Source organism: Vanacampus margaritifer, chromosome 10, assembly GCF_051991255.1.
Source record: "Vanacampus margaritifer isolate UIUO_Vmar chromosome 10, RoL_Vmar_1.0, whole genome shotgun sequence".
Taxonomy (NCBI): domain Eukaryota; kingdom Metazoa; phylum Chordata; class Actinopteri; order Syngnathiformes; family Syngnathidae; genus Vanacampus; species Vanacampus margaritifer.
In genome coordinates this window covers 16,884,595-16,896,619 of record NC_135441.1, presented here as the reverse complement: position 1 = coordinate 16,896,619, position 12,025 = coordinate 16,884,595, and the positions used below count along the sequence as shown (strand labels likewise).

Genomic DNA, 12,025 nt, shown 5'->3' with positions numbered 1-12,025 from the left:
AAAGGGAAACCTCCTAACCCTGCAGGATTCGGACCCTCGAGGACCAAGCTTGCCCGCCCCTACGTAGTCCATAAGTCATTCAACCAATCAGGTGCCTTGGAGTTGACGTCAGTGTGCGTGATGAGGTCATACGCAACTCCTGGCCGCCCTGCTGTGACGTCGCCGCCTCCGCACTCGGCGCTGCCACTGGGAGTCCTGCTAGGAGCTGCTGAAAGCTCCGCGTCGTGACAGTCCGAGCGGCCTTTCGCCCAAAACTTTTCCCTCGACTTTCGGACGTGTCGGAAGGAAAGAGCGGGCTCCTTCCCCGTTGTGTCCATGCCCGGGAGTTGCCTGGGAGTAAGGTAAGCTTTCGCCGGCGCTTCCGCCCCCTAGTTGAGGCGCCGTGAACTCGCCGGCTTTCACTTCAGCTCCCCGGCCCACGACTACCGCATTTCTCCCGAACACTGACGTACAGTAGGCAACACAAATTTATTTAACACCGATAAACTACGCTAAAGGCGGTGCTTACGATACCAGCCTGTCGGCGCCTCTCGGTTTTTTGGGGCGATTTACGGCCGTGCTAAGCCACCCTCAAGGCCAGCTGTGGCGATCTTGGTGTGTCATCCACGCGTGACTTCACACTCCGTGTATGCTTGCTTGCTTGTGTGTGTATTTTAGAGCAGGCACGCGGCGTTTGGGGATTAAAAGCAGACAGGTATACACCCTGTTATGTCACATGATAGTCCAAAAAGACCCCCCTTCCCACAATGGTCCACCACAAGCGACCACCAGTCGTCTCCCAGTTGTCAACTGCTGCTGTAGATCATTTCCACATTAATTTGGAGGCAAGTTTAAACCTGTCAACTCATGTGAATGATGTGTACATTTATACATTGACACACACACTTCACCCAGGCATCATCTTGAAGAACATCCCCGGTACAGCATCATCAAGTCAGCTACTTTTCTTCCCTGCATGAGTGTGAGATGTGGAGTCTTCAGGCCATGCTAATCCAATTACCCACTCAGCTCACTGACTCCCATCCTGCTCCCAAATTTGAGCTGTGGCCATGTAGGACCCCAAGGCTTGGACTCCCGAGTGGACAGCAGTCATGAGGAGTGGAGGATGGCGCTGTGAAGGTCACTCTGCATCATATCAGTGGCCTCATAACCAAATCATATGCTTATGTAACTGAATTTGCAGAAGAGTGTATTTTGGATTTGTGTTTTATTTTGGCAGTCAAATAAATGGAAATTGTGTGGACTGTTTGGATGTTAAAGGTCAGTCGCTGTTGTTGTTGGTCCCCATTTAACTTAATTGTTTTTTAATGTCAAAAGAAAAGATGATTTTTTCAAACGAGTGATTGTCACGTACTGAATGATTCACAAACTGTGGATGATGGTCTTTTGATTACACTGTGTGACTCACAGTATAATCAAAAGACCGCAGTGGGGTGGACCTTTTCACGGAGTTCAAGCTCAAATATTCATGCATTTATCTGACTGTTGATGATGGCATGATGAGTGAAATTTCAAGTACAGTGTTGTTATATTTGTAAAGGCACATCTTCTGATACAGGGCTTGTATGCCACTACATTTTGCAAGTTTGGAAGTCCGTGAGTGTACATCAGACAACATAATTTATTTCCCTTTGTGTGTGTATATGTTTGTCTAAATCTGTACTGTGGCAGCAGGTGAAGGATTGTACTCTTTTCCTATTGCTGTCCAAATGGCTTTGGGATATTAATTTCCTCAACACTATTTTCTTTTTGCTGAATGCTTAATTGGAATCTATGTACACTTGGACATTTTTGTAACTTCTGAGTATTTGGGTAAAATACTTCAGGAAATATTGGTAACAGATCATAATTTTATGTGGCAGATCATGTAGCAAACCAGGGTTTAGCTTGACACTTTTTGCTGATTCACTTCAGAAAAGTGTCTCGAGCATACGGAGCATTTGGGAGCATCAAAGGTTTTTGTTTTACTACTTAAGTCATTTCTTTTTCAAATTTTACTATCATAACTTTGCCAGAACAATTGTTTGTGTTTACAGTTTTAGACATGTGTATCTATTACCTGCTAATTTGACAAAGTTACTCATTCCGTTCCCGTCGTAATAAAGGAGTAGTACAGATTAAAAACAACAGTGGTATTTTCAGTCCACTATATATTCTCTATATGTAGTTAGAGTTAGGTCCCTCCCTGCACATTATGTGTCAAGGGTTTTGTGACATTGCCGTGGGATGCACTGGAGGAAACTGCTATTTCATTATTTCATGGTTATAGAGATATTTTTGTTGAAGCTGAACACATTCAGGAAATAATGAGGACTGATGAAAGTTAGGACTCTCGAATGTTGGGAAAAATCCCAAAAGCAGCTCTCATCTCATGTTTAGTCACAGAGCCAGCTGGACGAGAAAAATCCACAGCGGCATGAGAGGAAGTAAATAGATGAGGATATTTTTCTCCCCTTTTCCTGAGTATTGGTGTGGAAGGAGAGCAGCTCGAATCCGCCAACAGCTGATGGCCTTTTTTTGTGTGTGCATTCATGCATGCATTTTCAAAGCAATTGTTATGCAGCCTGCCCACGCACATACACTGCCTCCATGTGTTTGTTTACTTAGCAAGGATGTGTCAGTTTGGGTCGTAGAGATGCCGTCCGGGAGATTTTGGGACTTCCAAGCTCTCAGCTGCTTCTGCACTCCACTACAAATACTTCTCCCTTCATCTACATCCTGGTGTCACCTTCGCTAGTTCACATGATAGCTTTACTGAATTTTTTTGGCTACAGCAGGAAAACGAAAGCAGTGAGTGAGAAACTGATGAAACAGTATCAGGCTTTGACCAAGGCATCCAAAATAAAGTCATTGTTGTTATTTGGTCACCTTCACACTTATGGGAGGACTTTTGTCAAGGTTGTAGTGCGTCTATGAGAGTTTTCTTTCTTCCATTTCTGAGGTCAGGGGTCACATTCTCTCTTATAGTCCATTGTCCATATGTGTTGCAGTTGAGGAAAATTGGCATTAATTTCATGCAACTTAAGGAAAATGCTATATTTTTTTTGGGGGGGGGGGGGGGGGGTTATGTGCCAAAAGTATTTGTGGCATCGGTACTTGGTATTGGTGTCCGTGACGTCTTGTACTGATATTATATTGGTCTGAATGAAAGTGGCATCAAACATTCCTAGAAGTTGCTGTTTGTGTGTTGTTTCTCCACAGACAGCGCTGGTGCCCCTGACTGTCCCTCAGGATGAGTGAGGCCGAAAGTCAGTTCTACAGTGTTCAGGTGGGGGACTCCACCTTCACTGTGCTCAATCGCTACCAGCAGCTCCGCGCCATCGGCTCCGGGGCCCAAGGCATCGTTTGGTGAGTGGTTTTGCATTTCTAGGAAAGCATTTGCAAAATGATGCTGTTCATCACTTGTGGCAAAAGCAAGCCATTTGATGAGTTAATTAAACCTTCCAACAGTGCGTGGCTAATTCTGACTTTGGTGTTTTGATTCATTTTCATGGCTTGCCGGACACTTGATGCGAGAGTTTATTAAGAAACAGCCCTAATTTTAAAGCTAATGAATAATTATTTCTGCTGTCAGTATGGATAGACAGAGAGATGGATTATCGCCTTAAGATTGAGAGTCTGAATGTTTTTTTAAGACACTACTGAGTGGAAATAGACATGGTAGATAGATTTGAGTAAGCCTGTTTTGTCAAAAGTGAATCACTGTCAGCGCACAATGGTAAGTGCGCGTAGATTCATTCTATTACCCTTCTAGTAAATATTTTAGTCAGGTCATCGTATTATTTATTACTGCATCACTTGTGGTTCTAAGAACTTGAAAAAAAAGTTTAGAAAAGTGAAACTGCAGGTGTTTGGTCTTGGGACATATTAAAATCATTTTTGTCTGGCTGGCGTGAGTACAGAATGACACAGACTGCTGGTGCAGTAATAAAACAATTTTCAGCAAAAACTACGTAATAAATCATATAAAGTAAATGCCCCCCGTCAGAATTTGTTTAGCTTTCTAAAATAAAATACAAATGGTGGTCTGTAGCTAATGACCAGGAATGCTAATGATCAGATTAGGATGCTCTTTTAATGTGTATGTGTCTGCTGAACTGTGGCAGCACCATGAAAGTGAATAATTATTATTGTGTAATGAACTGTGCATGTTAACGCGCCCAATGGGCTGTCACCATGTTGTCCTCTCTTTAGCTTTGCTTCCTTCCCTCTTCGTTTGCACGTAACTTCACTCTTGTGCTTTGCTAAAAGAACAACCTTCTATCTATTTCAACATTTCATTACTGTAGTTGCACGTGTCTCATTTTAAAAACTTAATGACAATAAAAGTGTTGCGGACTTGAACTTTGTTGGCTGTGACACACGTTCTGTATTCTTTATGACCAGCTCTGCCCTAGATACAGTCCTGGGCATCTCTGTGGCGGTGAAAAAGCTGTGTCGGCCCTTCCAGAACCAGACACATGCGAAACGTGCATACAGGGAGCTGGTGTTGCTAAAATGTGTCAACCACAAAAATGTAAGACTTACTCATAGTATTCTCATTTTTGCCCGTGGTGATTATGGACTTATGGCAAAAGCTGTCTTTCAAGTCCTATTATTTTGTTTTCCCTGCCCGTTATTTTGAAGTTTGCTTTAAGTTGACTTTAAGTTTTACTTTAAGTCACAGAGAGTGGTGTTTATTAAATAGAAGTATTATAACGTTGTCTGATTATGTTGTTAACATTTGTTCATTCGTACCAATATTATGCACTTTGATCTTTGTTTCCATGGCCATGACAAGCCCTCCAAATGATTTCAAAGCAGATTTATTTTCATATTGTTTCTTTGATTGCAAAAGTTTATTGTAAAAAGCACGTTTTCTCCTTTGGACATGTAACTTCAAATCTGAAGAAGGACTGACGTGGATGATGATGTGACAGTCACAATGTTATGTACTGCTGTCTCTCTTGCAGATTATCCGTTTGATCAATGTGTTTACACCTCAGAAGTCTCTAGAAGAATTCCAAGATCTGTGAGTTTGTAGTATGAACCAATTTTTTTCCAAACCTTTATTGAGCCAAGGTACTCATTTTACATTAGAAAAATCTGTGACAAAAATTAACTAAAAGTATTAATACTGAATGAATGATTATTATGATCCCATCTAAATTTACTATCTAACTAAAGGAAGAGGATTTGTTTGTTCTGCCTGTCACTATACGTCACTGGCATGGATAGGTGGCTATTCCCAAATCTTGCATTTGTGTTGAACTTTGACCAGTTTATGTTAATGACTTCTTCTTACAGATATCTGGTGATGGAGCTGATGGATGCCAGTCTGTGCCAGGTGATCCATATGGATCTGGACCATGAGAGAATGTCTTATCTGCTTTACCAGATCCTCTGTGGCATCAGACACCTGCACTCTGCTGGTATCATTCACAGGGTATGGATGGTGGCTTGTCCTTCCAGATGTTTTACACACTGTTTACATTTCCAGCATAATCTATACAATATTGAGAATTGCCATATTTTTATGACTGTGTTGCACAAGTGGCACCAGTGCAGAAAGTGCATCATAAAGTTTTTTTTGTTTTTTTTAACACGAGTTGCTCTGTACATTTCTGGAGGGAAATTAATTTTACACCAGCTACATTAATTTTAGACCAACAACACTAGAACCCGTCGCCCCCAAAATCTCTGCTCCCTCATAGTGGGCGTCCTCGGAAATACCCTTCGAGCGTGCTTCACTGTGACTGTTCAGAAACTCAAAGCGTTGCTCAAATGTGCCGTTAAGTTATTCAGAATGCCCCAAAACAGGAGTGCCGGAGTCCAGTGTGTCAGGCAGTACAAGGAAAAGAAATAGACTAGGTTTTAGTGGCATAAGCATGAACAGTAACCCTTTTTGTAATATTTTTATATATTTAATTCCATTGTATTAATAAGGTTGAGTATCATTTAAAAAAAAATGGTGTGACTATGACACAATCAGCATAAATTGTTGCTCATCAGGTGATACCCGCAAAGACATAATAGTCATGAGTTGCGTATTGTGTTTAAGATGAAGATGCATCTTTGTGTGCTTTCAGGACTTGAAGCCCAGTAATATTGTGGTGAAGTCAGATTGCACCTTGAAGATCTTGGACTTTGGCCTGGCTAGGACGGCATGCACAAACTTCATGATGACTCCATATGTGGTGACCAGATACTACAGGGCACCCGAGGTCATTCTGGGCATGAAGTATAAGGAGAATGGTAAGTAGGAGATCAGGTTGTACATGCATGCTTGAAACATTCAATCTTAAAAAGATTATGTGGAATGCTTAAAGCCAAGATGATATCTAAGACCATATATTTATTTTATTATTTAAATATATTTTAAAGCAGTTCAGTTCACACTCACTGAGGGTGTGAATGTGAGTGTGAATGGTTGTCCGTGTCTATATGTCCCCTGCAACCAGTTCAGGCAGGCCTTTTGCCCAAAGTCATCTGGGATAGGCTGCAGCACCCCACGACCCTGAACAGGATTAGTGGTATTGAAAATGGATATTGCAGTATTTTAAAACTTTATGTTTAGTACCAATACAAAATATGGATGTGAGATCCATATTTTCAGTGACTTTGTCTCACTTTAAAAGACAGAGCCTGGCCTTTTGAGTGATGTTGAAGCAAGTGGATGAGAATGTGCAATTGGCTATGTTAGCTAGAGCTGTATTAAATTAGCTAACAAGTTAGCCATGTAGTTGTGTAAGCCAATTCTTTCCTTTATCTTCTTTTTTTAAGTGTGAAATAATTCCAAACTTTGGACAACTCACACTTATTGCTATGTGAGTTTACAATAACAGTCCATGTAGAAAAATAATCAACACAAAATCATATCGCAAAAACTCTGCAATATGAAATTAGATATGTAACCTACGATTTAAAAGTTGCCGATACAGTGAAACTGTAAAAGGTGATTTGCTTTAGTGAAGGTATTTTATAGTGCTGTGTAATATTTACATCTCAAGGGTGTCTTGAGAAATGAAACTGAGACAAAAGTATTGACCCAACTTAATCATTTTATTAATTAGAAAGCATCTCTCCCAGGGAATTTTTAAGGGTTAGGGTGTATTCACTATTTCAACACTTCAGAGAGCTCTGTGAGTCATTTGACCTACTAAGGTCCAAGCTGTATTGCATTGTCTTGCAGGCAACATGAAATCCAAGTTGAAAGTAGAGTTCAGATGTGGCGACTTTCAACTTGAGCTTGACTGAAATGAGTTGGCGGCTATTTGCCGCACATCAAGCAAAAAGTCATCACAGGGAAAAATTGGGAGGGTCTACATCCCTCCCTGCGAGGCACACTCTGGCAGCAGCTGTGGGAAAGTGATAAGCAGTGGAGCCTGTGTGTGGTTGCCTAGGCCAGAAAAATGAAACCAACTGAAGTCAGCCTGAGGATGAGTGTGATGATGAATGAAACAGACCACAGCATAGCTCAAATCACAGACACAAACATGCAACACTTTCATATCAGTGTGTTAACTTGAAAGGATGAACCAGTTCTCCCTCTGCCTGCATGTTAAATGTGAATGGTTTATGTTCTTGATGTTAAATGTGAAGTTATTAATACCAGCTATGTTGTTTACAGTGGACATCTGGTCTGTGGGTTGCATTATGGGAGAGATGGTAAAAGGTAGCGTGATTTTCCAAGGCACTGACCGTATCCTGCACCTCTTGTAACCATGCCATGGCACTTCTGTCAATGTGATGTTCTCCTAGCACAGGTATTTTACTTTAATCGTAGATCAATTGCTGTGTCGTATAAGTATATTTACATTTAAATGGATAATTACAAAAGTGAACAGCCAAATATGTGGAAGTTGTTACAAAATGAGGAGTAGATGTTGATTAAAAAAACAAAACAAAATATTTAATAAACGTCTATATGGGTGTCAATAGTTGCATGAAGCGCATCAAGACGAAGTTTAGGCACGCCATATCTTTCGAGGTTTGGAAATGTTTCATTTAGGAGCTCACAAACATTTAGTGTCCAATGTGGGGGTGCACCATCTTAGTGAAAAATGATGGATGGTTGAAGGTTGTCTAGTTGTAGTGCCACGTATTTGATGTGTCATTGAAGAAAAATGGACCAGGGATTTGATTATACAGTCTCCCACACCACACGCTCACCTTTGCTCTGTCTTGATAAAGTTCATGGTGTCGCAGTCCCAGCTTCACATATTGTGTGTTCGTTTTTTGCTAAAACTCGAAAGGTCGCCTCATCACTAACTGCAAACTTTATTTACAGTAACAGTAGCTTTCTCATCAACAGGATGCCTGTACACTAATGCGATGTGATTAAAAGCTTTGATAAACTTCTGAGTACATAGAACAAATCTGATTACGATAACCCGTCAATCGCCTTTGTAATATGTTTTTTTTAAGGACACCCTGTATAATATGACCTGTATACAGTGACTGTAGTTTTAGTGTGTGTGTGTTTGTGTCAATGGTTGAAAACAGCATTATAACAACTTGGGCAATATAATGATAACAAATATTCTAAAAATAATAATGGTTTGATTGTCACTCTCGGAGAGGTAATAATTTAACAATGTTTATTATTTTGGTTACAGTATTAATGAAGTGCAACTATACTGCAGCTCTCTCTTGTAACTGATTGGGGTAACCGAAATATTACACACAAATCTCACTATAATGCAGTTTGGTTTGAACCATTGCGGACTCTAACCATAGTAAATAACGTTTTGTGAATTGATTACCTTTCCGACAGCATCAATGTTGTCTTTGATAAAGAAGATATTTTAAACAACTCTCGTATTGAATATCAATATCTTGTGTAAGTGGCCATAATCATGTGGTTGTTTGGTGTATGCACTTGCCCATTTTCCCTAACGAGCATTTTGGCCAGACATCGACCAGTGGAACAAAGTAATTGAGGTTCTGGGCACGCCCAGTCTGGAGTTTATGAACCGTCTGATGGAGACTGTGAGAAACTACGTGATGAACAAGCCACAATATCCAGGTGTCAGCTTTGCAGAGCTGTTCCCCGACTGGGCCTTTCCCGCGGAGTCGGAGCTCGACAAGCTCAAGAGTAAGATACACTCTCACAAGAGTTAAACGTCTTGTCAAATTGTTTAGCTCTACTGAAGCTTTTTTGTTTTGCTTGTCTTTACTATATTGATTGTAATTGAATATACAAAATAATGGGCCTTAAAACAATAAAGCAGGGCATGGTTGCTTGACATTACCAGGGATGACAACACCTTGAGGGGAACTCCTCAGCTCACATGAAAACAAGTGATGTAATCGTTTCCATATGAACTGTTCTAATTGTCCGTTGCCGTGACAGCGGGTCAAGCTCGAGACTTGCTGTCCAAAATGCTGGTCGTTGACCCCGAGTGCCGCATTTCCGTGGAGGAAGCCCTCAATCATCCCTACATTCACATGTGGTATGACCCCGCTGAGGCTGATGCGGTAAGGCTCGCACCCCTCCCACCCCCAATTTTGGGCTCCTCATTAATACAATGATCACATGTCCTCTCTGTGATTGTGCATGCCTCCTTTTCTCTCAGCCTCCTCCCCAAATTTCTGACAAGCAGCTAGAAGAGAGAGAGCACAGCATCGAGCAGTGGAAAGGTAGGATGCAATACCCTCTAGTGGTCCAGTTCAAAATTAGGTTATCTGTCGAAAATGTGTATAAACACCAACGGGGAAGCCAAATTGTGACATAGGTTTTAGCCTGATGCCAAGTGTGTGTGTGCGTGTGTGTGTGTGTGTGTGTGTGTGTGTGTGTGTATATACAGTATATGAATAATATACTTTTACTGTACAATTTACCATGAGCTAAATTTTTATTTTTCATTTTCTGCCCATCCTCAGAGCTCATTTATGAAGAGGTGATCGACTGGGAAGAAAGGAACAAGAATGGTGTTATGAAAGAGGATTTCTCAGGTATGTTCACGTGCAGACTATTCATTTCAAGGTGTACGTTGAAATAAAAGGTCAACCCCCTTTCATCAATGTGTCGCGCCTCAGATGTGGTGTCCACCTCGGCCTCGCAATCGTCCTCGGCCAATGACATCTCATCGATGTCCACGGAGCACACGGTGGCCTCAGACACAGACAGCAGTAGCATCGACACGCTTACGGGCACACTGGATGAGAGTCAGTGAACGCAGTCTGTCTTCCACCGTTTACCAACCCACCATCCTCACAATCGTATGATCTTTTCTCATCAAATTGGTCTATTTTTTTCTTTCAAATTGTGGATCTTCTTTATCCTCTTCACTCACAAAACCAGTTTTGGACTGCTGCTTAGGGATCAAAATTTGTGCTATGCGACTCGTTACCTTTCTAACTTGGTGGATGATGCATGCATTGGTTTACTAGAGCACGTGCGATCTGGGGGCATTGTGGTTTGTTCGATATAGTTGTATTTTAATAGTTTTATTTTTGTAGCAAATATGTTGCAACAAGAGGTTGACTGTCATCAACGTTATGCACAAGTGCACCAAATGTAGACCACAGCTGTCCTCATGCATGCTTTGCCAAAACAAACAAAAGCTTCAAGTCGATGTTATGGTGATCAACTCAACCGCAGGTTGATCCGTTCGATTCTCTAGCTGGCTTGCAATTTTCTCTTGACCTGAATTGCGTAGATTTATTCCTGGCAGCATGGCAAAGCTGTGGTTGCATTGTTTTATTCCGTCATGTAATATACTGTATGTAAAGATGCGCACACACATTGTGGTTGTAAACCGGATTCATTGCAAATAGTGTTTTTTCTTCAACAACTCTTTGTGCCTGTGGATATGTATATTATTGCAATCACCCATTTTACATAAGGTACTCTTCTAGAAAATATCAAAGTGTACATAAACGAGAAGCATTATATCCTGTGAACTCGGGGAAGGGGTATGTTTGTGAAGAGATACATGTTTTTGTTTTTTCTTGCAAAATGTTGCACTTGTTGAGAGCCGTCCGATCATTTATCCGTATACATTTTATTTGTTATCAACCAGGATACACGCAACTCCCTTAATAAATCATTCCCTGACAACATCAGCCACAATCAGAAATAAAAGCAACACTAAGTGATGTTGCATGAACATTTAAAAGTTTTATTAGGAAGACAAATTATTTAAAGTCCTCGCTTGGTATTTTTCGTTCTGAATGATGTACCGACGGAAGTTTGTTTTCTTTTGGCATGCTATTAAGATGTTACTCTACAGCACCGTCTTACGCTACCATTTCAAGTTCACCGTGGGATAATGATGGATGCAATTTAACAACATCAAGATATTGGGTGATGAATGAGGATGGGAATGTGGAGTAAATCCTACAGCCTGGCACAAAACAAGGAGGCAAACTTTGGATATGGACTTTGAAGCTTTGCGCAAAAATTGAGTCACTTGGGGACTAAAAGGTGACACTGCACAATAAGTCTTCTTTTTCAAAATGCAACCGTTAACTTTCTTCGATTCCTTGATTGACCTGAGAACTGGCCAGCTCACTTTTTCCATGTTTTGTGTCACGTTCTTCCTTTCTCAATAACTGTGCACATCGTTTTACTTACTTGTCCTGTGCAATCGCTTTTTTTCCTTTTTTTTTTCTGGAGAGCTCATTCGGTAATTTTACCGATTTGACATGTCATCATCATTGCTCTCCCCCCTTTTTTTTTTTAAATCGCTTTGATTGCAGTATCATTCAGGAGCCTGTTTTCCGGAGAATTTAGTTAAGTTTATTTCACACAAGCTTTGAAAAGTTACATTATTTAATGAATGTTTTACAAATGCTATCCCCTAACCCTAGCCACTGGAAATATCTGTTGGTGGAGTGTGTAATCACTTATCATTTTCAACTAAATTCTCATGAGTATTCGGCTAATGCAGCTCGTACAATTGTCAAACATGATTAGGTTTCATTTCTGTATTTTTCAGATTCCTCATGAAGAACTCACTGTACGTTAAGGAAACCTTTCCCAAAAGAGGAAAGGGAATGTTCTGTCTAGGGAGAGATAAACTACTATACAACACCTTAT

At 40.8% G+C, this 12,025-nt stretch overlaps 1 protein-coding gene across 1 annotated transcript; it reads left to right on the top strand.

Annotated features, from left to right (window-relative positions):
• Positions 1-151: 151 nt before the first annotated feature.
• On the top strand, positions 152-12,019 carry mapk9 (mitogen-activated protein kinase 9). Its single transcript, XM_077577322.1, has 12 exons — positions 152-341; positions 3,202-3,348; positions 4,387-4,516; positions 4,953-5,011; positions 5,287-5,425; positions 6,069-6,234; positions 7,610-7,681; positions 8,894-9,076; positions 9,335-9,459; positions 9,558-9,621; positions 9,865-9,936; positions 10,021-12,019. The coding sequence occupies exons 2-12, from the start codon at positions 3,233-3,235 to the stop codon at positions 10,155-10,157; spliced, it is 1,263 nt and encodes a 420-aa protein (XP_077433448.1). The 5' UTR covers positions 152-341; positions 3,202-3,232; the 3' UTR covers positions 10,158-12,019.
• The last annotated feature ends 6 nt before the right edge of the window (positions 12,020-12,025 follow it).

Bases quoted from the DNA above. Each gene is read 5' to 3' on its own strand.
- mapk9 (XM_077577322.1), top strand. From the start codon at position 3,233: ATGAGTGAGGCCGAAAGTCAGTTCTACAGTGTTCAGGTGGGGGACTCC. The intron at 6,235-7,609 runs GTAAGTAGGAGA...TGTTGTTTACAG, and splicing joins CATGAAGTATAAGGAGAATG to TGGACATCTGGTCTGTGGGT. The intron at 9,937-10,020 runs GTATGTTCACGT...GTCGCGCCTCAG, and splicing joins TATGAAAGAGGATTTCTCAG to ATGTGGTGTCCACCTCGGCC.